Below are 27,030 nucleotides of genomic sequence, written 5' to 3' on the forward strand. Positions count from 1 at the left end.
ATGATTATTTTTGTAGGCACACATGCACAAGTTTTTGATTGTTGATAAATCAAGAAAATCAGCTTTGTGACAAACTCTTGTTCAACATGATAATGTCCACAAATCAACACACTTTTTTATTATTTGAAGACAATATATGCAATCAAGAAATGTATCTAAAAAATTTCAACAGCTGTCATTTACATTGTACAAAGAAATAGGGACTTTGAAGTATATATGGAATTTTTAATCAATAAACATGGCAAATTAAATGAATAAAACTGAGAAGGGAAGGGAACCCATGGTTTAAAATTGCTTGTTGACCTCTGTGATTTTGCATCGTCAAACTGTAACTCCGTAACCACCATGAGCCACAGAATTCACTCAAACATCAGCTAAAACAGAAAATGAAAAAGGAAAAAGTTGTTTGTAGCGGCTACATTTTCTAATCGGCAGCTGGGCTCTGAAACTACTCTAATAATGGGGTCAAATTTAAAAAGAAACCACACTTCAACCAACTAAGACATTTAGATGAAACACCAAAAGGTGAATGTTTATTGTTTTTAACTGGTGACTTTCACTGCATATGTAAAGCTGTCACGTACAGTATGTAACCTTGGTTCTGTTTTTTTTTTTTTGTGCTGCAGCTGTTTGTTAGAGAGCCTGAGGAACGACTAGGAGTGAGGGGAAACATCAGGCAGCACAGTTTCTTCAGCAGCACCGACTGGAACGCCCTGGAACAACGGCAGGTGGTACCGCCCTTCAGGCCAACTTTAGTAAGTACAGCAGGGTCTGTGTGCAGGCTACAGATACACAAGACAAACCCACTCAGTCATGTCTACCCTATCCTTCATCCTAACAATAAAGTTCTAAAAAGGGATTTTCTTCAAGTGATTATGCAAGCTGCAAATATTTAGATCTATGTAAAATATCTCAAAAAATGTTATGCTTAAAGAACATGTAATAAAGGGTAAAACATATTTGGGTAGGGGCGCTTCTTGGACTCAGAAATGAGTTTGTTTGAGGTGCTCTTTGGATACGGATAAATATAGACACAAAAATACAAGAAAACTCCAAGGCACTCTCTTTTAGAACAATTAAAATGCCTTTATTGTCATGGCATGGTCATCTAGACTTTTAAAACAAAGCTCTGACGCATTTCAGCATTGAGCCTTGGTGAGGGAGTCAGGTTTGACTATATGATATATATAAAAGTCTAGATGACCATGCCATGACAATAAAGGCATTTTAATTGTTCTAAAAGAGAGTGCCTTGGAGTTTTCTTGCATTTTTATGCAATAAACAGACTGCAGGACCAGCTTCTTCATATTTCAGCCACCAACTTTTACAGGTCTCTGCTACACTAGAGAGCCAGAGGAAACTACTATTTAATGAAACTAATGTAATGTATAGATGCCATTTACAGTATTTAAAGTGGGAAGCTGCAATGAATTACCAAGAAAAACTCTTTTGATAATGCAATCCTGTTGTGCCCTCTTCAGAGGATTCACACTTGATAAAAAACATAATATGCATCTTCTGCCAATTTACTGGAGAATTTTTTTACTAGAATTTGGATAGAATGAACATGTTGAACTGTAGATAACTGCCCTTGTAAAGGATAATAAGAAGGAGACAGTAGAAACAGGTCTAGTAAGGCACTGCTGTGTGATGGAAAGACAAAAACACACAGCGCAGCTCATACCAAGAGGTGTTACTGAGACTGAAGTAAAGCCAACTATAACTGAAGTTGTTTTGAGTTACTACAGTTCTATCTAGAAAGTAAAATATTCAACCTACTCATGCTTGAATATTTAAATTCACTACGCAAGTGAATGTTTCCACAAAATCATTTCACTTGACTAATCATGATAGTTGAGCCTTTCATCTAATTATAAACAAGTGAAAATGTCAAGTTGACTTCTTGGTATTGCCACAAATTATCTTTTATGATGGAGTTAAAGAAGTGCTACAAAACACTAGGGCTGCAACTAACAATTATTTTATTACTGATTAATCTCCTGATTATTTTCTCAGTTAATCGATTAGTCATTTGGTTTATAAAATCTCAGACAAAGGTGAAAAATGTGGATGACTGTTTCCAAAAGCCCAAGGTGATGTCCTCAAATGTCTTGGTCCTGACAAACAGTCCACAACCCAAAGATATTTTGTCATAGAAGACAAAATAAAACAGAAAATATTCAAATTTGAGAAGCTGGAATCACGAATTTGGACATATTCACTCAAAGGATTAACTGATTATCAAAATAGATGGTGATTAATTTCCTGTCGATCGATTAATCGTTGCAGATCTACAACACGCAATCTCCAAGAAGGGTTGCAACAGCTTATGAGACTTATAGATCAGTGTTGTGTTGCAGCATTGCAGTAATAATTTAAACATTTTCTCTTCCATCCTTGCAGACATCGCCCAGTGACTGCAGCAACTTCGATAAGGAGTTCATCAACGAGAAGCCCCGGCTATCGTGTGCCGACCGGACGCTCATCAACAGCGTCGACCAGACGATGTTCAGAAACTTCTCCTTCGTTAACCCGGGAATGGCTCGCGTCACAGGACGCTGACCACCTGAACAACAACCTACTACCTACAAACAAGCCGCCCAGTCACAACCAGCACTTACTGTAACTAAACAAACTACAGAGACTTTAAACCGTGAATGTCGCAACAAATTCAACTGTATCCATAACTTTATAATAACCACTAAGGGGGTGTCCTGGGTGTAAGACACATACTGTATAAAGTAACTGTGATGGGATTTTTATCGCATGCATTTCCTGGCTCTCTACATTTTCAACTTTTAAGTAAAACACAAAAATATTCACAAACATTTTGAAAAAAACAGCCAGCAACAAAACAGAAACAAAAAACCTCTAAGCTAAAGCAAAAAAAGATGAATATTTACCTAAAATCTATTATGATGTCTCACAGATTATCTAGTAAGAGGCAAAATGTTTCTAATTTTGTGTAATTCAGACAATTCTCTCGGTTGAAAAGCTTGTAATTACTCATAGAATTGCCCCTTTAAGTATTCAACCCCGTTAACTTGACTTTGTGCTTATCAGGATGTGTTTGTTATAGAAAATGTGCTTGTAATGAACTTATGGTGCCTCATAATACTTTATGAAGTTGACTTCTTCTTAGTAAAGCAAACACTGGTTTTACCTAAAGCCAAATTAGATGTGTTGTCCTGTTTTTGGTTTTTTTTTTCTTCTCCTATTCCACAGTATATTGAGTCTTTTACCTCCACTTTGGGTACAGATGTTAAAAATGTATTTCTTTTAATGTAAATAACTGTAATCTGTTGATATATTGTACTGTTTGAATAGATCTATTAATGTGTAGCAAAAGGTCAATTACAGGGTTTTTGTTTACGTGCGTTTTCTTACTGTACCTCAGGAGTTTTATTGACAATGTCATTTGGATCAGGTACTTAGATCCCTGCAAACTGTAAGTTTTATTGTTCTCTTCATTGTGAATCGTGTACAATAAAATAAGTGGGTTTTTGTACAGAGTTGTCAATGTTTGTATCATTGAGGGATGGATTTCTGAGTAACACAAAACTTGTTCATGTGTAGTATTAGTCACCAGAGGTACTGAGAGAGTGAAGGTGGAGGCGTAGACCGAGAACCAAACCAGCTCAGTTTTTCCACTTACTGCCCTTTGCAATATGTTTTTTCCAAAGTTGATGAAATTGAAATGAAAAAGAAATGAATAAAACATCTCAAGCTGTTTTGTTAGGTAAGAAAAAAAATACTGAACTTTTTACAACAGTCAGCACAATCATGATACCAAATATCATGGTATCATCCGGAAATGGAGAATATATAAAATAACCAGATGGGAATGCATGTTTTTCACAGTGAATTAATGCTTTAATCGAGGTACTTTATCAACTGAATGCAATAATCCTGTAAATCCAATATTTCCATAAAGCAGTCCTGCTCATTATTCTGCAACATTGCCCATGAATGGCAAATACAACTACAGATACTGTACCTAAGACATACAGTAGCTTTCTAAATATGGAAAGTCACTACAGTTAACACTTCTGTATCATGTCATGTATTTACTGTCATGCCGCCCAACCTCATGAAACTCTCAACACATATATTGAACTATTATTCAGGCTACAATCACTCATGAACTGTACTGACTGCAGCTGCAACTATTAGTTGTTCTGTAAAAAATAATCAACTATTTTGATTCCTGCTTCTAAAATGTGAATATTTGCTGGTTTCTTTAGTCTTCTATGACAGTAAACTGAATATCTTTGGGTTTTGGACGTGACAAAAGAAAACATTTGAATTTTAGGCTTAGGCTATGGGAAACACCTTTATTTATTTGGGGAAGTTTCACTGAGAGGAAGCCTCTCTTTTGCAGGAACACCCTAATCACATTCACACGACTACACGCATTCACACCTAGAAGCTGCCCAGTGCAACCATAGTCTGGTGGTGGTAATGAGGGAGGGGGAAGTGCAGCTTTTTCACTTTCTCCACCTAGATTTATCATGCCGGTCCGGGGATTGAACCAACGACATTCCAGTCGCAAGCTTGTTTCTCTAACCTTTATGCCACCACTGCCTCTTTAGAGACCAAACAACTAATCGATTAATCAAAAGAATGATCAACAAATTAATCAATCATGAAATAATCTTAGCTGCAGCCCTAATACTGACTAATAAAATGAAACAAATGCTGAATTGAACAGAGAAAGAAAGGTGACTTTACATGACAAATACAGGGAATAGAAACTATTTACTTTAAATCTTATACAAACACAACTTCAGCCATGCCATTTTTAGTTGTTAACGATGTTTGTGCAACATTTTTTGTTGTTTCTCTATAGTAAAAGAAACCTCAGGAGAGCACTTCCAAGTAATTGTGTGCTACTCAAGCTTCTAAAGGCTTGCATAATATGTTGGTTACACTAGCAATTTGTAATCCAGAATACCATACCATTAATTGAACAGATAACAGTTTGTTCCGAGTATATTTTTTATTTGGACTGTGACAGTGCCCTCAGTTGACATGTTCCTAGTAATCAAGTATAATTTGGTATCATTTCCCTTTAACATGACCTCACTCACTCATAGCTACATCCCACACACGCATATTAAAAGGAACTGCTATTTCATGTGAAACTAGCAAGTTGATCTCATAGACATAACATTTTCATGGTGGTTTGATGAGTAACAGTATAATACAAAGTGCAGCAAACACACAACCACAGATCTGTTAGAGAATCAAAACCAGGGGTCAACCAGCTCTGAACTGCTGGCAGTGGAAACCAATTAAAACTGCAATACATGTCTTTTTTTCAGCGCATTTCCATTTTCCAATACAAAATGACAAAATGAGAATAAACACAGGACAATAAACCTGAACAATCATCTTGCTACTTAACATAAAACGGTGGCAACAAACATTTTCATAAGGTTGTATTAAATAATTGTGACAGGTGTAAAAACTAGAACACAAAATAATCCATGTGTCCCCACAAGATTACAGTATTGGGTGCTCCATGCTAAGACTTTAATTTACACAATCCCCATTCAGAGCAATAGCAGGTTAAACACAAACACTAGCATGGTGCCTACTTAGTTGAGCAGTAACATTAGCCATCTCTACACATTGGTGAAACTTATTTCCAATTATGGCTGCAACCAACAATTATTTTCATTATCAGGTAATCTGTCAATTATTCTCTCAATTAAACAATTATTTGTTTGGACTAGAAAATGTCAAAGAAAATTATGAAAAATGTCAATCACTGTTTCCCAAAGCCCAAGACAAAACCTAAACTATCTTCTTTTGTCCCAACCAACAGTCCACAACCCAAAAACATTCAGTTTACTATCATATAAGACTAAAGAAACCAGAAAATATTCACATTTGAAAAGCTGGAATCAGAGAATTTGGAAATTTTCTCAAAAAATGATATCAAAGCAATCAATCAATTATCAAAATAGTTGGTGATTAATTTTCTGTTAATTGACTAACTGCTGCAGCTCTATTTCCAACCACATTAAGCTAGTTGCATTAACGTTAATGTAGATCAAAAATGACAAGTTAGCTCCTCTGTAGCCTTAAGACTGTCTAACTTATCTTGATAAAGGGTGAGCTCCCCTGCAGTTTACACACTCTATTTTACTTAATAACATCGAGATAAATCTCCTGTACAATATTTGGAAACTCACAGTATAGTTCAGCCCCAGTTTGTGCCTCTTATGTAATGTTATTCACCGTTTCCAACCGTTGAGTTATATTTGCAGTCACATTATGCTAACGCTAGCTAAGCTAATTTTCTCAAAGACGTAACAGACACAAACCAAACTCGAGCTCGACTAACAACACTTACCGTTGTTTTGATGCTATTTCCACATTTCTCAAAGACTCTTCTAGCCAGCTGGAAAGAAAAAAGCTCAGTCTGCTCTGCAATAAAGACGTTTAGCTCAACATCATAACTATAGTTACGATTTCCGTTTATTAAATTAACAAAGATGGCTACCGGAACTGATATTTTGCTTCGCTCTTCCTATTTTTTTTATTTTCCGAAGCTTCTTCTTTATCATTTTGCATTATGAGAGAAAAAATCTAAACGTTAATATTTTAATTGTATATAAATACTGTAAATTAAGTATCAGTGTGCAATATAATGTATATTTGTATATATCTTAATTTGTCTCTCTTATCTTTCTCCTCTCCTTTAATGAATTTACAATTTTAAATAATTGTAAATATTTTATTATATGCTCTATTTGGAACTTGAGCTTGAAGAAGCCAAATTTCACCGCTTTAAGATCTTAAAAGACCTGTCTGTAGAATTTAGTGGCATCTAGCTGAACAGACTTGGCACAAATGAAATACAATATCCATAAGTATGTTTTGATTAGTGTATAATCCCATGAAAATAAGAATTTTCAAGTTTAAGGGTTTTCGTTACCTTAGAATGAGCCCTTCATATCTACATTGAAAGCAGGTCCTGCGTTTCACCGTCATGTTTCTACAGTAGTCCAGAATGGACAAACCAAACACTGGCTCTAGAGAGGGGCTTTTTCATGTTTTTCGTAAGTTTTGCGGCCACCGTAGTTTCTCCTACATGCTTGAAAGGAGAGGGGGAGGGAGAGGGGTATTCAGTTGGTTGCAATCTGCAACCTCACCACTAGATGCCACTAATTCTTATACACTGGCCCTTTAAATCTCGAATGTTCATGTATTTTCTTACCCAGTTTTGGTGATTTTTAATTTTTTTTTGTATGTTTTTTTGGCCTTTTTGCCATTATTCAGAAATAGTGGAGATGGACAAGAATTATAGGAAGAAATACTATCTTTGTTTGGCTCAATAATAACAGCTGCACCTCGGAAAATATGCTAAATGGTCTTTTTTACACAGCCCTGAAATTTTGTATTCCAGCTGTATAGAAGAGTTTTGAGGACTCTGGAAATGGCTTGTGTTGTCAAACAACCTGCAGGGTTTTTCAATGTTTCACTTGTATTTTCAAGGATTCTTTTTTTGATGTTATGTGAGTTAAATGTAATAATCAAGCAGAAACAATGAGGCACAAACTTTGGCTAAATGGTCAGACATGTCTTTACATGTTTAAAAATGATCATAAAGCTTGCTTTCTGAGAAGTTTTATCTTTCTCTTTGCTACATCTGTGCCGGAAGCAGGATGTTGAGCTGCAGCTGCTACATGTTTTCACTGAGAGGTTGTTGTTGTTTCTTCAGGCTATGACATGACTGACCATACAGCCAAATGAGAATCAGCAGCTGAGTAGTAAATTTCCCAGGAGTAAAAAACACTGTTGTACTAATTATAAATGCTGGGAATCAACCTTAAATAAGTTCTCAGATGGGAATTTAAAAAAAAAAAAAACAAATTATCCTTCATAGTGCTGTGCAGGTCTATTTTATGCAAAAACAGCTACTAATATGTGACAGTAATTTTCTAAGTTTGCCTTTCACATAACACATTGAAGCTTTGATTTGAAGCTCTATGGCAACCCATAAATTCCAGTAATGTTTCACAATGTAAACCTTGTTTTTGTTTAAATTTCATGTACACAGTATTCACAACCAAATGGTCAAAAACACAAAGATCCACATTCCCATTCACACATCCTTCATTATTTATCGAGATATTACATTCCTCGTGTTCAACAGTAAAGCTGCAAACAAAGATTACACATACAGATTTTTTTTTTACCCCTTAGAGAAAACAAAAACATTTTAAGTGCTTCAGGACATAGGTTTTAAGATTGGGCCAGTTTTCTCGGCACACACTACGCTCATTTGCAGTTCTTAGATATCTCTTGTTTCTTGTGTTATTTTCTTAAATACTTGGCATAGAAATGGCTATTGTGTTGGCTATTGTGTAATCTCATATAGGAATGTTACTTCATTATGTGGATAAATATGGTCCTTCAGTCCAGATGGAGGCATTTGTCCAGACCAGAATCTCTTCATGTTTCAGTTCTCTTATTCATCACAAACCACAATAGAAGAGATGTAGATGCTGAGCACATATGCAGCATAACTTTGTGCCTCAACCAAGACACTTTGTAGAGAGTCTGTAAAATACGGTTCAGCTTCACATCTGAGGTCTTAATTTTTTATAATAGATCCATTATGGTCAAGAAGGACCTGCATAGGCCACTATAAAGGGCTTGATACTGCAATAATCCATTATTCTTGTGTCCAAGTCCTCCGTTACAGTGAAATATTACCCATGCAGCTGAAACACCAAACTAAACAAACCATTTCCTTTAATAGAAACGCCTTGTTAATGATCATCATCATGTCTTTAATGGCTTGTGAATTTCAGGATGACCGTGTCTCAGATGAATCACAATCTTAACATCCAAACCATGATAGCCAAGAAATTTCTCCACACGTCTGAACTTTACATTTCTAGAACTTTCAATCTACTTCAAATACTATACAAGTTATTTCCTCAATATGCAGGAGGCAACACGGTGTAATTACAGAATGATTTTTCATATCATGTAACATCTTTGTGTTTCCAGCAGCAGTTTTTATCGCCTCCCAGTGGTGCCGGCAGCACTACTACGATTGAGGTTACGGCTCAGCTGGGGGAAGTGTACTGTGGGTGTTCTGGATGTGGGGCCGTAGAGACCGAGGTTTCTGGCTGCCGCTGATTTCCTGGGCTGTTTTACAGAAGGGAACGGGGAGTAGATCTGCTGTTTAGGCGTGGAGGTGGTGGTGGACGGGAACACCGGTGTGGACGGGGAGGAGGAGATACGAGATCCAGAAGATGACGCAACAGAGGAGAGTGAGGCCGTGGAGGGGGAGGAAGTTTTGTAAAATGTGGAGGAGGTGGGGGTGGATAGATTGGACAAACCATTCACTGATAGGGATGATGTGAGGCGGGATGTGGAGCTTGGGGTAGGAGTGGAGGGTGGTGTGGGGGAGGAGGTGCAGGACAGATCAACAGAAGCTGATGTAGGGACCGGGGAAGGGGACAGACTCGGAGTGGAAGGTGAGGAAGAGGGGATGCAGGAGCTGGAGGAGGGGTGAGGTGAAGGCAGAGTGACAGAGGGTAACTGTCTGTCAGAGCCGGTGCTTCTTTCTGACCCGGAGGAGTCAGACTCTTTGTGTCTGTTTGAGGACGGTGGTGGAGGGAGAAGAGGGACAATGGGTGCAGGCTTAGACTCTGGTGGTGTGGGTTGTGTATCTGGGTTTGTGTTGCTCGGGGAAGTCAGGTTTGCTTCGTCCTCGAGATCCAGGGAGCCCAGTCGTTCCACCACATTTCCCACTTCTTCTTCTGTCACATCTTCAACCTGTGAAGCCTCTTCACATACTGACTCTGTACCAGAGGGATCAGGAGATGGAGATACAGAGGAGTCACTCCCTTCTTTATCTTTCTGCTCCTCATCATCTCCCTCCTCTTCCTCCATCTTCCTGTTTTCTTCACCCACTGATCCTTTTTCTCCTTCCTCCTCCTCCTCTTCCCTTTCCTCTGAATCTCCAAATCCCAGCTGTGCTCGGGCCCTGGCCACATTTCTCCGATGAACCCGGACATGAGCACGCCAGGGTGAACCCGTGCCTCCTCCAGAGCTCCCTGGAGATCCGCTACTGTTGGAGGCCAATGAGCCACAGCGCTGCCTGCCTGGGGAGCCATGAGACTGGGATAGAGAAGTAAGTTGGGCCCCTGGTAGTGTGGATGTGCTAGTGGATGTTGGCCTGGAGCCCCAGGGACCTCCACGTGGTTTCCGACCCAGAAGGAGATGGTTGATCACTGAACTGGAAGGATTGAGTTGGGAGGCTAGGACACGGGTTGCAGGGCATTTGTCTGGAGGAAAGGTCAGAGGTCAGAGGAAAGACATGAAAAAATGTTAAAACATGCTCACAAATGGTGGTTCTGTAAGTCCAGATTGCAGCTGAGAACAAATAGCATCTAAGCATATAACAATGAGGCCAAAGAGATATTTGAGATAGTTGTTTTATAAGAGTAGGTGACCTTATGAGCTAAATGTGTAACCTTTTCAAATTTTATTCAAGTGAGTCCTCCAGTGAGATAGATTAGCTTCAAACTGTGGTTACTGCAACACAATGAACCATGTTTTAGCCATGCTGTATCTTGAAAAGAGCTCAGGTAATGTAAATAAATAATCTGTAATCTATAAAATGCCAAACCTAAACTACTAAATCTCAAAGTGGTGCCTTAAAATGACATGTCTGACTAACTAACAAAAACCCAAAGTATATATTTACAATTAGAAGAGTGCATTCAATAGAGTGCAAATCTCTGCCAGGTGTGTCTTGGGGCATGTACAGTATAGTCTCAGTTTTCTTTATAGTATAATGGTATTGTAACCAAGCGTCCTCCTGGGTTCATCTAACTGTATAAACTTAATAAGGTAACAACCTCCCTCTACCCTCCCAGCTCCTTTACAGTCAACATGGCAGTGAAGTTAACAAAAACAGGGATTTATTCATCTCCTATCATGCCTAACTTAAGTGGATCATAACGTATCAGGTACAGAATTAATCTGCAGATGCTCCAGTTCAAGATGAGACCAAACTTTTCTATGGATGTCAGTTTTTGAGCCACAGCAAAGGCCAAAATGTGGCCTGCAACAGACTAGCGGCCGGTTAAGAGGAGTGAGGAGTCAGCAGTCAATGACGGTATAAAATGCATTATAAAATTCAACAATTGTGAATCACTGCAACCACAAGAGGTCCTTGAGCATACAGTCATACATGTGCAAGAAATATTAGGCTGATGGATCCTATAATATATGAGATTAGCTGCAGACAGATGCACACATGGACACATAGACAAAATAAGATAATATCACATTTGAGAAGCCATAACCAATAAATAATTGGTATTTTACTTGATCTAAACAATGTACAGTATAAGAAATTAATCTATACTTCAAAATTTTCAGATTACTTTTCCGTTGAGTGACAAATGGATTAATTTTATCAGCACTCAATTTATCACAGAAATTGCCAAAAGCTGAGCACCTCCAGCGAACACCAGAGGGCGTCCAGAGTTCTGGTTTAACCTCTGAAGGATTTATTCATCAAGCCTCTCACAGAATGAGACAGCATTTGGACTACCAACTACTGCATAATAATTTCCCTGCTCTGACAAATATTATATAATATATACAGTAGTGGTATTTTGGCCTTTCCCCAATTTCATGAAACCATGTTAATGTAAACATGTCTTTATGAAAGCTGATTAATGGGTTTAGAGAGTATGTTTATATGGTGATTAGTGTGGATAGAGAATGTGTGCAGATGTTTGAATCTGAAAGGGAAAAACCATCAAATCGCACTCTAATACTGTTACACAAGCCTCACAAATCATATGTTAGCATGAAATAGGAGGAGCAACAAACAGATAGAATTAGAGGATGCAAATGAAGGTTAGTGACGGGACAAATCAGAGAAAACCTCAAACATTTAGCCAAAGAAACACGACTCATTTGCAAAGTTGAGACCAGTTGGAGACACCTGTCACTGTTTATATCATCAACACTGTGATACCTCATTGCAGTTAAGCATAAGACTATAGGTGCATTAAAACATATAAGCAATTGTCAATATCATTGTGAAAATCATGATAAAAATGTAAATGTTGAATACCTTGTAGGTACTACAATTTTCTGTCCTTATTAAGAAGTAAAAATGTTGATTTATGCACCTGATTGATTTATCATTGGCTTACTTTCCATCACAAAGCACTTAAAACGAAAAGCTATTTTTTGTCTTTCACAAAAGCATCAGTGACATTTACAGTTTTTATCTTATGTACTGCAGTGAAAGGTGTCTCCAACAAGATATTTAGAATTTAGCAGACTTTAACTTTGCATATACCAGCTGCACCAGTACAAAACCATCACCAGATGTCCCAGCTACAGTATTCTTTATACCATACATATTGTTTCTTGTTAAAAAAAATAAAATTAAAGCAGAACCCGTTTCAAAAATGTTCTCAAAATGCCAGTCAGAGGCTGCAGTACTTCACTCATTTTTGTAACTGTGTAAGAGAGATAATGGTATCTAAACATTTCTACTTTTTAAGTGTAGGCTTGATCTGTTTGCTGAGAACAACACTGCAGCTGCCTTTGCTGTTTTACTAAATGAATCATGTATACACCCTCCAGCATTTTGAGAGCATGATATTCATTCAAACTAGGACAAGCATAACGTATTTATAGTTTATATTTCTAAAATCTGGAAAGGAGTCAACATTTTTGAGCCAGCAGTTCCCTCGCCAGATTTCCAATGCTTTCCCCCCCAAAAGGGTTTTTAAATTTATCAAGGAAATGCTCTAAATGCTTAAATTTGTTTGTTATAAGCATGAGAGAGGTTGTCTTTTTATGATATAAAATACATCTGTTTCAATCTCAACAATGACCTCTTAAGCTGTACAATGTTAGTTACAGTATGTGCTTATATTAACTGTATGCATGCAAATATTCAATTGGAAATCTGGCTTGGGAACCCGTGTTAGACGCAAGTTACAGCTTATTGTACAAAAAGATGTTACAATAAGACTTTTGTTCAAGCACCAATGAATCATTAGAGACCCTCAAATCAGAGCACCCAGTTTTAAATAGCCTGTAGGTTCGACACCAGTACCGTCAGTTCGATGGTCGGAACCATTGCTGTGTTTGTTGGGTAGCTCCTGAAGAACCCCTGGACTTGTAGCCACTTCAGGTCCAGGTCCTAGGAGTCACATATTGACGTCAAACATCTCGTGTATGTGTGTCTGTCCCTCCTCTTCTACAGTTCTCACCTTGTCTTCACAACTTTGTCTTTGCTTTGTTTCTGTTTGCTCCGCTGCTTCTTAAGGAACGGTCCACTGTTGTTATTTACAGAAAAAGCACGGCCGCAATGGCTTTTTGGCTTTTAATACAGATTTGAATATAAACTGCCAACGCCAGCAAATAGTATACCAGTAAAATCAAAGTATAATCAAATGAAAGCAAGTGGGAGCTCACACAACACAGCCTGTGTTCTTCATTCTGTAAATTAATGATCTATTCTCTATATGTTTTCTGTTATTTCTATTAATGGAGTTTAGACAATACAGGTTTCTGAAAGACAATATCTCTAAATTAAATATAATATTGTCTCTAACCTAAGAATTTTGTATATTTATGAACAATCAATCTTTGTGGCTGCTGCCTAATGTTAGAAAAAGTAGTAGCAGTTGTTTGAAAAATGAAATAGTGTCCCTATTTCCTGTAAAGCTACTTTGAAAACTTGTCTCAAATACTATTATAAAGCTATTCTTAATGTTATTATTCCTAATATTAATCTCCCCCCACCTGTGCGTATGTAGAGTTGCATAGCCTGTTGCTGCTGCCGCCTCTTGATGCGTGCGTATTGCTTCTTCAGGGCGCAAATGTCGGTGCTCATTCTCTCCATCATCATGCTGTTGATAGCTGCTTGATGCTCCGCCTTGGCACCTCCTCCACCTCCTCCTCCTCCTCCTCCTCCACCTCCTCCTCCACATCCTCCTCCTCCACCACCTCCGGCTCCCACCGCTCCTGGGCTCAGCTCTGCGATGTTCCCCTGATCTGCTCGCTGGTCTGGAGGTAGAAAGAAGGAACACGGGTCTAAGATGTCCATTATGATCTTGGATGTTTTCCACAACAAATATACAGTAAGATCAGAGGAAATACAAGATAGTAAAGACAATGTATTTACATATTAAAGCATAAAAACAGTTGAGAATAGCAGTATGGGTAAAGAGAAATACAGCAACACGTAAGACTCTTGGATCATGTTTTTACCTTTTGGTACATTTCATTATTATATTCTCTATTCCAACATTAAATCATTGTTCTGCTTCCCTTATCTTTTTTGCTTTTTCATCTTTACTTGTTCTATAGCTGCGATGTTTACATTTAAAACATAGAGAGGAAAAATCAAGTGATTCAAAGGATTAGACTCATGGGCTTTGGTTCAAAAAAGGACAACAACCCCCAGCGTGAAACACAAATCTGACAAAATCCAGTGTGACATTTTTGGGTCTTCGTAAGCTCCTTTTCTTACTCGTTTGCTCACCCAGTTTTTGCTTTCATCTCCTTGAACCGAAATCAGCTGACACACTCAAGACACTAAGTGCCACATAAACAAGCTTCTTGATACTATGTAAAGAAAACGATAAAAGAATTGTGGAAGTCTGTATTTTGGTTTTGAAACATGAATATTACCTGGAATACATGCTGTACATGACTAGACATGACTGACAGCACAGCCTCTAAGTTATAATTTTTTAAAGACGTTGGCTCTGAATGAAACCAGCCCAGCAGACTTTTAGTCAGTCCCTCCTGTTAATTGCATTATCTATATTATGCTTTTACACAAAAGTGGCCTTTGAAGATAAGATAAAACACTGACTTTGCTGCCAACATACAGCAAATTTTATTTAGATTTGTTTATCTTCACTTAAGTTAATTTGTTTTCTCTTTGGCTTTCCTGAAAAATGAGTTGGGGTTATGTTATTTTTCCATCATCTTCCTGCTTTTGTGCTGCAAACCAAATACAATGAAATGCCCTGTAGATGCCCCGTGGCAGCTGGTGGTCTAGTTTGTTTACTGTAATTATACTGGTGTCTCAGAAGGACTGTGGTAATGACTTATTGATGTTCGTGTGCCACCCACAGCTCTTAAGAATGAGCGATGTTTCGCTTTTGAACCGGGTCAAGTCGGCTGTAATGAGATCTACTTATGAGGTTAAACAGAGCGCTCAGTTCTATCTGGAGTCATTTTTTAAAATCTCTCTCCGAAGTGCGGCGACAAGTATTTCAGATCTTAACCAGCAGTTTTTAACTAAATCCCTCAGGCTGCTTGCAGTTTGTTTTTTTTTTTTTAATGTTTGGAAGAGTCATTAAAGGAGGAGGAAGTAAGGATTTGTCTGGAGGAAACAGATCAGAGACAGTTTGTACTTGGAGTCAAATTGAGGGCAGAACACGAGGATTTGAGGCAGCAGTTCTGACTGAAGCCACTTGGCTGCTGGCCCTTGTACCCTCTCCAGTGGCTGCCGCTGAAATCCTGTGTGGCTTTACGGATGGCTGCACTGACCTTTGAGATGTTTCTGGTATCTCTGCAGCTCGGGGGCCAGCAAGCCACCCAGCGGCCCGAGACAGCCGAGCGCCGTCACCACAGAGTCTTCATCATCCATGTCGGCATCGTCATCGCTCTCCCAGCTGCCCAGACCACCACTGAAATAAGACAGGGACATCATCATCATCACTTACAGTACATATATGTATACTGAGCGCTGCAGTACTGCCAGTGAAATTTATGGGACCAACCTTCCATTGGATTTGACTGAGGTAGGGAACGGAGTGATGTTGTAGGTGTATTTCTCTCTCAGCTCGGCCAGTTGGGGAAAAGGAAACACCGCCATGGAGTAAACCTCCTGACAGACAGAGAGGAGGGACGAGAGCAAAATGATATTAATAGCGCATCCACTGATTTTAAAAACAGAAATTTAAAAATGGTTAAAAGTAGGTTTTGTTTCTACACTCATCTCACCTGCATGAGTTCAGTAGGATCAATGAGGTTGTGCTCCAGCATCTCCTGAGTGAGACATCCCATCGTGCTGTAAAAGTCATCGGCTGTCTGGCAATACTCAATCCTCCTGGATGGAGACGGAGGAGGAAGGCAGGCACCGGGTAAAAGAAATCCACACAGAAGAAGAGGAGGGAAAAGAAAAAGCACAATATAGATATTCACATTTAGTTTGCAAATAATGTAACATGAAGATTTCTGATGATATATAATTTGATAATACACACCAGTACTTTTTGTAGAATAGATACATTTCATTTGATAGAACATTTCCATAAAGCTCTCTAGCATGTATTGTTTTAGTATTAGTAGTATCTGAAGTAGTTGTCGTAGTATTGGTAATGTATACATTTAAGTAGTTACAATTAAAAGTAACTACAGCAACAATTTCATCATTGCTCTGAGTTTCAGTGGGGAGTTTATAGTTACTACAAGGAATTTTGTGTTGATTTTAGCGGCTGCTGTGGACAAAAGCGGTAGTGTTTTCCTGGATTGAAGGCTGCATTTCCCACCAGCACCACCGCCTAGTGCCGTACAGATTTTGGCTAGCGTGTGTATTTGTTTTGGAAGTGAGTGAAAGAAAGACGCTAGTTATTTTTAATACTATTTTTCTTTTTTTTTTTCTTTTTTTTTTTTTAAACACAGCTGTTTGCAGGATGCATAGCGATGATGTAATGTATCAGTTTGTGGCTATGTAAGATTAAAAATTGTAATATGACGACAGTGAGGCAAGGTAACCTTTGTTTTTGTACCGTTCATACACCTGTAAGGCTGCATTCACACCAAATCCAGCAATGTGGCACCTTCCTGCAGGGTTGTGCGGAGATGTGGGTGTGTTTATTTGTGCTTTAGAGCGTAACCGTTGTGAAACAATGAGAAAATAACGTTTTATTTCTCAGATTCATTGCTTTTTTCTCGCTACACCGCTACTCGCTCTCTTCATTCACTCTCTAGCTCGCTTGACCGCCACAGCTCTCTCTCTCTCATGCTCTCAGCTCACTCGCAGACTCTCTTTCTCTTTTTCTCTCATCTTTTTTAAAAGTGTGTCAGGAAGCCGACAACAAGTCTAACGTTACTTTTAATGTCTTTGTACTCCCTCATGCTACAATGCTACATCTCTTGTAAACAAAGGCTCTTCCGGTCTGCGTGCTGTAAATTGTTTCGTCTGATTTCCCAGAAAATCTGATCCGGTGGCAGACATTTAAAATAACTATATAGAAATAGTCAATCTTCTTACTGACGGTCTTGTTTGCTTATGTAGGTCACAAAGAGGCATCACCAGTTAAAAGTTCCTTGTAGTAACTTTAAGTGTGTTAATTTTATATAGAACACTGAATGCTACAACACTAACAGTGAGATTGTTTTTCAAAATCCCTACACACACACGTCAAATCCTTATCTATGTAAACAACGGTCTACTCACTCTCCCAGTCTCTCCCAGATGGCGAGGGCGGCCCGAAACAGCACCTCTGACCCCTCAAAGAAAACCGAGTCCCAGATCTTCAGCACGGTGGCCGCCGGCAGGCAGGTGGCGAACATGGTCAGAAACCACTGCATAGTGAAGACGTTGGTCAGTGGAGGCTCGTAGCTGCCTGAGAGAAGCAGACGCACGTTATTTGTAATATTAGAATAAGGGAAATGGAGACATAATCATGCAATAAGTTTGTTTAATATGCAGATAATTTTAGAAATAATGCTATTTTCTTACATTTCTAAAAATATTTTCATCAGCATAATTTAACAGTTGGAGCAGCATCTTTCATACCAGGTTGCATTTTTGTAAACACTAAGTCTTTCACAGGGATTCATACCTCCAGCTTCTCTGTTGGCAGCTTTCTGAAGGTGGTGGAGGTGCTGGGACAGTCTGGGCAGCTTCAGACGCAGCAGATCTCTGAACACTGCCATGTCCACTGATAGAGAAGGAGACATTTTAAAGTAAAAACTGGGATGTCTAACAGTAAATTGGTTAGAGATTCAACAGAATTCTGCTCATTATGTGACTGTAATTAACCCTAATTGTAAATGTTTGAAGCTCTGTCACCTCCAAGATAATTTGTGTGTCCTATCAGATCTCTCATTCATGTATCTGGACTAGATCTTTTACAACAAATGGACAACAACTTTTGTGCTTTTTTGTACAAAATTGTGAAACTTGTGGGTGAGTTCTGGGTTGAAGCTGCCTTTTTCTTTTTCAGGATAGTCTTCAATTTCAAGACAGATCCGCTTGTGTGTGTCTTTGTGTTTACCTGACAATGCTCGAAGGTTGTTGGCAAAATAACTCTCGGGCAGCACTTTGTCAATCAAATAGATCATCACCTGAATACAGAAGAGTGGATAAAGCTCAGTTTCAGCACAATGAAAGGCATAAATTAGCACAGAAACATATAAAAATGATATAAAACTCCCCCCTTTTCATACTGTATGTACACAATTTTAAGCATGTTGTCATATTTTTATAAATCTGCATTCATTATCTGTCCATCATAGAATATTAATATTATTACTGTGTGTGTTTACCTTTAGTGCATCGCTCTCATTGCCCTCTGTAACTTCCAGTATGAGTGCAGCCAGTACGTTAAATCCTTGGCAGTAGCCAACAGCTTTATTCCAGCGGGCGTATGCAAGCAGCACCCTCTTCAACACCACCCTGTCCTGCTCCCCCTCCTGGCCACAGTAAGAACTGCAGCCCGTCCTGTGTAGATCCTAGGATGGAGGAGGAAGCACAGTGAGGATTTTAATCCAAGTCAGTGCCATACCTGGATAAATGGTTTATCATTTGATGCATTTAGGAAAGAGACGGAGATTGGAGGGCAATTGGATTTTGCTGTGTAAATGGAAACAGGTATATTTTTAAAGTCCCTGAGTCATAGAGAAATAAAAAAGAGCTCTGGTGTTTCCATGATGCAGTCACCCAGTGCTCTGACGCACGGTCATAAGCAAACATCCTCCACCGGACACTAATCTTAACGGTCACATCAAATGCAAGCATGGCAGCTTTAGAGGCACATGCTGTACTCTATTAGGAGAATATGTTCAAATATACTCAGGAGGAAAACATCAGCTGTTCAATCTGCAATATCTTTTTTTGGGTGTTTTCTACCTCAAAGTAACAAAAACAGACACACTGGCAAATAATCTACATTCACACACATACAAGCTTTTTTCCCAAACTTTCACATGCATCTAAATCAGCAAGATAGTAAGTTAGTAGTAAGATGATAAAAATGGTCGAAATACTGTTCCCAAGATCGAGAATTAACTCTTTCACACTCAAACAAAAAATCTCTGACTCTAAACATCAATCAACTGTCATCAAATGACAATTCTTCTGATGTTTGATCTTTACTTATCTTAAAATCTGCATAAAGAAGAAAGTATTTAACCTCTTAAAGCATAACTTTTCACAGCCATAGTGGAGGTATTATACACTGTAAATGGCATTTATGTCTATAAGAATATGTAAAGTGGTTCTACTGCTAAACTTTGATCAGTTTTGAGAAAAGTGTGTAAATATTTTATCATTTAACCAGTTTCAATGGAGAAATTTAGTGTCCCTTGACGGCCGAAAAGACCTTGAACACAATTCTGTCTGAAAACACTGAATACAGTGTTTATTTTGTATGAAAGTGGTTAAAATCTTGTATGTTGGATATCCACTGCTTTCAAAAGGACTATGCATGACACTAATGATTGTAAGTAATATCCTTCTAAATGGGCTGCAGTATTATTTCTGATGGAAACCTACATGTTTGGAGTAATGGCGTGTTTTGGCAACCCTGAACAGTCTCTGCATATTGCTTCAGTGGCCATCATGCTGTTTCTGTCTCTTATAGCTGCGTTTTTTATCTACATGCTATGTAAAAATGCTGAGGCTTCAGCACTGGGCAGCATATCGCTGACTCAGGATGCTCACTTTAAGAAAAAAACAAAACCAATGCCCACAAACTCCCCCCCAACATATAAATACAATCTGTTTACCTTTACGATTTGGATGCCAAGAGAGTCATCGTCTGGGTTGCTCCGCTCGTTAAAAGCAAAGCGAAGCGTCTTCTCCCAGTCGATAGAGATACTGTGAAGGTACTGGTCTGCTAGTGTCAGCCACACCTGCAGAAACAGTAACAGATACACAAAGAACTGCATTAACGCTTAAATTGTAGAGACGTTTACAACACCTGTCCCAACTGAGCTGTACAAGCAAATGTTTAAACTTTCCTCTTTTACTGTTGAGAATATTCTCAGGTTTCTCTTTCCTGCAGCACTTGTACAAGAGACGCTTTGTTCAGAGTGATTCATTTTGTTTTGCAAGTTCACAGAAGAGACAAAATTTCATTGTTCATCTCCTCTGACAAGATGAATGTAATCACTTCCATTTCCCCCGCTCTTTTGTTCCCGAGAGATAGAGTTAAGATGTGTGATGAATGGAGCGTTGTAGACAAACTGCCTCTGCATATTGTTCTTTTAGACTACGCCGTCTCTCTCAAGACTGTAAAACTATAAAACAATGCTTACAGGTTGACAATAACAAAGAAAACAGGCTTTCCTTGTAATAGAACAACTGGGTCATCAGTTGATTTCACTAAATGCTAAGTGGGTTCATAACAGACACAAATAGAGAAGAGAAATACAAAAGCACTTAGTTGTCAATGCATCTTTTTATATGGAAGATATTTAAGGCCCAAACAAAAGGGACAATCAAAGGTTGTGGCTCATAGTTCACAAAAGTTCAAATGCAACAATTACAAGGCTGCATTGGGAAGTTAAATCTAGTGGTTCAAAATAATCTGTGTATCTCAGTCAGTACAGTAAAGCACTTAATTACCAGCACTGTGAAAAAGACATTATTGTCCCACCAACACAATATATGTTATAGTTGGCTGAAGTCACATACCCTCTTTCTCCATTCTTTTGGGATCCCAGTAGGAAGCCTGGCCACTGCTTTAAGGGCGTCGTACCACTGCATGAAAGAAAACACACACACAGTTTAATTTACACCTTCAATTAACTAGATTACTTCTTCTGATGCTGTGGATGTCTTGTTGTGACCTGGAAATACAATATCAATAAATCTAGAGTCAGTATTGCCACATTCGCTCACACACACTAAAACATTATAGAAACCGCTAAAACCAGTAAAACTACAGTGTAAAGCTTACGATTTGGGTCTCCACCAGTGATGATTCCTATCCTGAATCAATAGGTTGCAGCATACTTTCAGAGTGCTCACCTGTTGGAATCCATTCTTTCCCAGCGATGGTTCGATGGTAAACTTCAGCCGTGTGTCAACGCCTGCAAACCAACAGAGACTCTCAGTTAGACGATACAGTCAGTCTTGAATCGGATCTGGATTTTCAAAGTTACTGAACTGGTCATCCTGATGTTTGAGGTCATATATAAAATGATTCACACAACGTTGACCATATTTTTCTTTGATGTACAGCGGGTCAACCTAGCTTAAACTAATGCAACAGCAATAAATCCTACCTTAATAAACATTTTAAAGAAACTTTTTTTGTTTTGTTTGTTCAAATTTATGTTTACTTTTGAGGCTATTATTTGGTGTTATTAGTGGTTTGTGGTGCTGTTGAATGATATAAATGGGATCATCTCTCTCTCTCTCTTTACACAACTGGGCGTAACTGTAAAGCAATAAAAACAAGGCATCTTAACATTGGAATATATGCAGAATATATTGTGATATTGTCACAACTGTTAACATAAAAAAGCTGGAAAGAGTCATTTAAGGAGATAATCAGGTTGCAGGAGGCTCAGTCTGTTCTCAAAACAGAATCAAGAAGCTTTAGCTGATCAAATATTATGATTGACTCAAGTAGCAACCAGTGACATGGAAGACTAAATGCAACAGAAGGAAATATATGACCCCCAAGTTAATCATTTACCATTGATAATTATATGAGATGGAGAAAAACCAAGTAATCAAAAGACTCTACATACAATACATCTAGAGTCCAGAAGACTTAATTTGTATATAAAATGGTATCAAGCAACTTTATCTAACCAAATATTATGAAAGAAATCAGGGCTGCAACTAAGCTAATTTCATTTTCTCAATTAATTGAATAATTGTTTGGTTTATAAAACATCAAGAACAACATCCATCCCAGTAGGAGATCCCTTCCCAACATGCTTCTAAAGAGATGGGGAATATTCCACAGTCCTCGATTAGCACAAACAAGTTAATCTGTGGCTAATATAAGGTTTCAGCAAACTTATTTAGTTAAATCAAGTCTTTTTAGTATAAAATTACATTTTTGTGTCTCCTGATTGAACTGTGGTTGAGGAATAGTAACACAAAATGTGAATTTCAGACTAAAATACGGTAACTTTGGTAGATACTCACTTGATTTGGCTTTGATTTAGCTTAAGATTAACTTTGGATTATATTTACACAAAATGAGGACAGTGGATTTTGACCCAGATCTCTTACTGTACATGTAAAGTACACTAAGCATCACAAAATGGTCCGTATGAACAGGAAGCACGATCACAAAAACGGTATCACTGTTCATATGGGCACCTTATTACGTAATCCCATAACTACTGTAATAACTAGATGCTTCTCAAAACGATATATATGGAGGCTAAACTTTTCTATAAATGAAAAGATCAGTAAACTGGCTTCACATACTCAAAATCCGACATTTAAAAATCCAGTTTACGTCCACTACAATAAAAAACCTTTACGCAGCTTCTTATACAATTTATTTTCAAGAAGAAATATTAAAAAAAACACATTATTTAAGACTATTGTTTTAATATTTGGACATAAACAGGAAGTCGGAGCTTCACGGAAGAGTCGCTGTCCATCCGTGTGGTGCTGAAACCGCGTTTCGCTGAAAATCTCTCGGTAAAATCTCTCTGAAACACACACACATCTATATATATACACACACACACACAAACGTCTTCGGAGAATATTTAGCACAGTAGCTTTAGCCTCCCCCGAAGACCAAACGGAAATGAAATTCTGATCTGAAGTTAAGAGGGAAGGTCCTGACATGTTTCGGCTCAAAGCCAAACAGCCCCGACCGCTTCTCTCTCTATCCAGCGGCGTCTCTGGAGGATTTGTCGGTCTCTTAAACGGCAGGGGGGATCAAGATAAAAAAAGTAATTTTCTCTCTGAAATAAAAGTAATTACAGACAAAATAGATGTTTAACCTGACTGGTCCGCCTCTGTTGTTTTGTCCTGCGCCATCGTGGATGAGCGCTGCTTTTCCTCCCAGAGCTTTGAGAAGAGGATTAACACGGAAAAACCCTCCTACTTCCCTGTCACAGATTACTGCAACACGGGTGACATGAAATGTGTGTCGGCAACACCCCTGGAGTCCAGAGGCTACTCATAATAAGATACATTATTTCTCCAGAGAGAAAACGCTGGGGGAGAGAGGGAGGAGAGAGGGAAGAATGAAAGAAAGAAAGACGAGGAAGAAGCTAGAGGAAGGAAAGAGGGGAGTCTAAGTGTTAAATTAGAAATGGGAGAGTTTGGAGAGGCAATAAACCCAATAGTGCTTTTTCTCTTCCAGAGGCTGTAGGTCAAATATCTTGAAATCCTTTAGTTTTAAAAGCAGGGCAATTAACTTGTTCTCTCCACCACATATAAACAAGATTATAGCTTAGCTGGATGTTCATGGAGTAGTTTAAACAGCATTCAACAGCAGAGGAACACCATAATAACACATTTAAACAGTTAAACATCAGTAAATATGAACCAGGCCTTCTGTGCTTTATCCTCTGTCTGGAGTTTTCATGTATTTACTCATAAACTCTTTATTTGCAGCTTTGTTGTTTGGTAATCTAAAGCTATGACTGTTCAAGTGTATGTACAGTTCAGCCATTTAACCTGGAAGCTGATCAAATATGGAGGCAAAGCAAGGACAGGTGAAAACATCAGCACAGAGGCCAACAAACAGCACTGATGGGCCTGTAAAAACCATAATTACCATATGAGACTTCTACTACAACAGCAGCACACATAAAAACCTCCAACTGACATCCAGCCTACATATTAAGTCCAACAGGGTGTCCTAAAAATGTCTGCGGCAGAAGTGAAGTAATGAATGATGACTGACAAGATGTTATATGGCAAGTATGATACAATTTTAGAGCCCTACACGCCCCCACGGTTTGATTCTGGACTGTATGTGAAGGTCAGGTTGGTTATTTTAGGGCCAGTGTTCCCGCTGGTGACTTATGTACAGTTCAGTTCAGATGAAACCTTGAAGATCCTTTTGGGGGAAACTGGATCCCTGCTTAGCAACAGCCAATAATAATGAGATGCACAGCACAAGAAAGTCATTTCAATTGCTTATACGCTAATAATATGTTATTATTTCACCATAATATACTTATCTCTCAGCTTATATTAGGCCAAAATTATTAAAATACTATTGGTGTGTGTGCTGATATCCAAAGTATGAGTTGATATATGATCCATCATTTTGATAATACAATATAAATATTGTTATAATCTAATCAGTTTAAATGTGATCATTACTGGCCAATTTAAATTGGAAGATGAAAAAAATGTACAACAAACAGGCTGGCTTAAGCAGAAGGAAAATGAAAGCATTATCAATTAATCTGCCAATTATTTTGTTGGTAAATCAATTAGTGTATGAAATAAATACTTGGTAATGTCTTTACTTTAATTGTTTTGTCTGACTAACAGTCTTAAATGTTTAAGTATTCAATTAACTGTCATATATGACAAAGGAAAACAGTAAATTGTCACATTTGAGAAGGTGGAACCTCAAATATTTGGCATTGTTGCTTGAAAAATGACTGAAATAATTGATTATTAAAATAGTCGCTGTTTAATTTTCTATCAATTGACTAATCAACTAATCTTTGCAACTCTAGAAAGTATAAAGAACAGTATATGTTCCTCCTATAAAGCCACAGACTTACATATAGCCCAAATAACCTATTAGCTCTCCTAATGTCAGGCTAGCACTTTGTTTGCAGATATCTCAGCCTCTATGATGCGGCGTCTTTTCCCTGAAGATCTATTTAAAAATATCTCATCGGGTCACCTGGCTCTAAGGTGCAGAGCAGCCGGGGTGCGCTCCTGGATATCCCGTTCCGTTTCTTCAGGACGTTGCTGATGATGTTACCGACCCCTCCCGATGCCTGCTGCCGCTGCTTCAAGCCCGCCCTCGGCCTCCTGCCGGCGGCGGGGAGCCGCTCCTGCCTCATGGAGAATCAAACCGTTCAACCCGATCAATCACCTCATCGTTTGGTCCCGTTGTCTTCCTTTACGTCTCCTTTGGAAACAGCGAATGCATCCCGACGACCAGAGACGCAGCTGCTCCTCTCTTCTCCGATATGTTAAAAAATTAATCGATTAAACTGATTTATGTGTTTCAAATCTTCCGGTGGAGGCTTGTATTGTCCGATTTATCTCAAGAAACGACATCCATCATTCAAAGCGATTCAAATATCTGCACTAATTATGATGTAGAAAACGTCCCAAAATAAGCTGATTAATTGAAGTGGAAATAACGTTTCTCTGCTGCTTGTGGCCGGTTGTGCAGCTGATGCTGAACACCTCCTCATCCTCCTCCGGTTTGGCGTCAGCAGGAGGAGGTGCAAGGATGGAGGGATGCGGTAGGATGGAGAGGCACGTGGGGAGGAGATAGAGATGGATGAGGTAATGGTGGTGGAGATGACATGAGAGGGAGCAGGGGTGGATTTTTTTTTGTTTCCTTAACCTACCGAGCGGCTAATAAAACAATTAGTGCGTAAATAGGCTGCTGTGTATGTGCTTTATGAAAATCACACTGACTGAATGGACTTAACAGATCCACACATTTTCAAACAAGTTACTGACTATAATCTGCTCAGAATACATTCAAGTTCTGCATCATAGTCTTCCTCTCTGTTTAAAGGTGTGCTGACTGTTGACAGCAGAGGTGTAGAAATGATGCAAATACTGCAGCAAATCACTGCAGGGAAAATGTTTTATTTCCAAAACAGCTTGTAACGACCTCAACAAGATTAAGAGTCTACATCCAGGCGAGCAGCTCTGTGAGGTTGTTCTGTACAGCAGAGCGTCCTAACATTTCCTAATTAGCACTAAACATAAAGTACAGCTGAGGCTGACAGGAAGTCATCAGTTTGCAGGTATTTGGTTAAAAACCAAAGCAAGTGTTAGATGAAAGGTTAAGGTTGCAACTAACAATTATTTTCATTATCGATTCATCTTCTAAATAATTTCTTATGTAATTGATTGTTTGTTTTGACTATTAAATGTCCAAAAATACTAAAAAATTCCCATTATGATCTCTCACATCCCAAGGTGATGTCTTTAAATGTCTTATTTGTACGACCAAAAGTCCCAAAACCCAAATATAATCTGTTTACTGTCGCAGAAGACAACAAAAAACATAAAATCATCACATTTGAAACCAGCACGGCTAAAACAGAACAGCGTGACAAATCATAATGTGGTGATAAAAAATATGAATCAAAATGTTCATATTTGGTGTGTATGGTAAAGTAAATACAGAGCTGCGTATGGCTGGCTAGGTGTGAGTTTTACACACTGAATTATTGAATTTTAGGGACAATTAAACCTTATTTAAGTTATGATGAAGTGCATTCAGGTAAAATCATTTATCAATCATAAAGGAGCAGAAGTAATGATTATAAACTTTGACATTACTGAGGTATTAGTACTTGATACCTTTAAGATATTGACTGAAATATCCCAGTATCAAGTAGAATCGCAACTTCTCCAGTCAAACGATACCTGCATTTGATCATTTTTGCACCCAGATCTAGAAAAAACAGACTATTTGTGTGATTTTTTGCTTGCGGCCAATCACTGCAAGCATTCTTTGATTTAATGTGACGTGTGATTGGCCCACTACTGCAGCAGCTACAACCCATACAGACTGTGGTGATAATACTTCATTGTACAGTTTTTTACAATTATTTCACAAA

The 27,030-nt window shown here is 38.4% G+C and overlaps 2 protein-coding genes and 1 long non-coding RNA gene across 8 annotated transcripts in view; 1 reads left to right on the forward strand and 2 right to left on the reverse strand.

The window, feature by feature from the left end:
- Window positions 1-3,508, forward strand: part of prkcq (protein kinase C, theta) — a 26,003-nt gene extending 22,495 nt beyond the window's left edge. For both annotated transcript variants that reach the window (XM_044343809.1, XM_044343810.1), the window contains exons 17-18: window positions 627-755; window positions 2,404-3,508. In XM_044343809.1, coding sequence (XP_044199744.1) covers window positions 627-755; window positions 2,404-2,562 — 288 coding nt within the window. In that variant the 3' untranslated portion in view covers window positions 2,563-3,508. The remainder of the gene's footprint in view (window positions 1-626; window positions 756-2,403) is intronic.
- LOC122975388 overlaps window positions 1-7,061 on the reverse strand; it is an 11,723-nt gene extending 4,662 nt beyond the window's left edge. For both annotated transcript variants that reach the window (XR_006400648.1, XR_006400647.1), the window contains exon 1: window positions 6,362-7,061. This is a non-coding gene — a long non-coding RNA (uncharacterized LOC122975388). The remainder of the gene's footprint in view (window positions 1-6,361) is intronic.
- A 386-nt stretch (window positions 7,062-7,447) lies between these two features.
- tbc1d30 (TBC1 domain family, member 30) overlaps window positions 7,448-27,030 on the reverse strand; it is a 28,476-nt gene continuing 8,893 nt past the window's right edge. The window contains exons 1-14 of one of the 4 annotated variants that reach the window (XM_044343515.1): window positions 25,119-25,669; window positions 21,293-21,354; window positions 20,957-21,022; window positions 20,047-20,172; window positions 18,586-18,771; window positions 18,315-18,384; window positions 17,880-17,978; window positions 17,492-17,660; window positions 16,033-16,138; window positions 15,810-15,916; window positions 15,577-15,716; window positions 13,816-14,079; window positions 13,124-13,210; window positions 7,448-10,316 (exon numbers count right to left, since the gene is read on the reverse strand). In XM_044343515.1, the coding sequence (XP_044199450.1) occupies window positions 9,040-10,316; window positions 13,124-13,210; window positions 13,816-14,079; window positions 15,577-15,716; window positions 15,810-15,916; window positions 16,033-16,138; window positions 17,492-17,660; window positions 17,880-17,978; window positions 18,315-18,384; window positions 18,586-18,771; window positions 20,047-20,172; window positions 20,957-21,022; window positions 21,293-21,354; window positions 25,119-25,281 (2,922 nt within the window). In that variant the 5' untranslated portion in view covers window positions 25,282-25,669 and the 3' untranslated portion in view covers window positions 7,448-9,039. Of the gene's footprint in view, window positions 10,317-13,123; window positions 13,211-13,815; window positions 14,080-15,576; window positions 15,717-15,809; window positions 15,917-16,032; window positions 16,139-17,491; window positions 17,661-17,879; window positions 17,979-18,314; window positions 18,385-18,585; window positions 18,772-20,046; window positions 20,173-20,956; window positions 21,023-21,292; window positions 21,355-25,118; window positions 25,670-27,030 lie in introns of those variants that run through there. The other 3 variants (XM_044343513.1, XM_044343516.1, XM_044343514.1) reach the window with 3 other exon arrangements.

This window comes from Thunnus albacares, chromosome 23, assembly GCF_914725855.1.
Source record: "Thunnus albacares chromosome 23, fThuAlb1.1, whole genome shotgun sequence".
NCBI classification, from domain to species: domain Eukaryota; kingdom Metazoa; phylum Chordata; class Actinopteri; order Scombriformes; family Scombridae; genus Thunnus; species Thunnus albacares.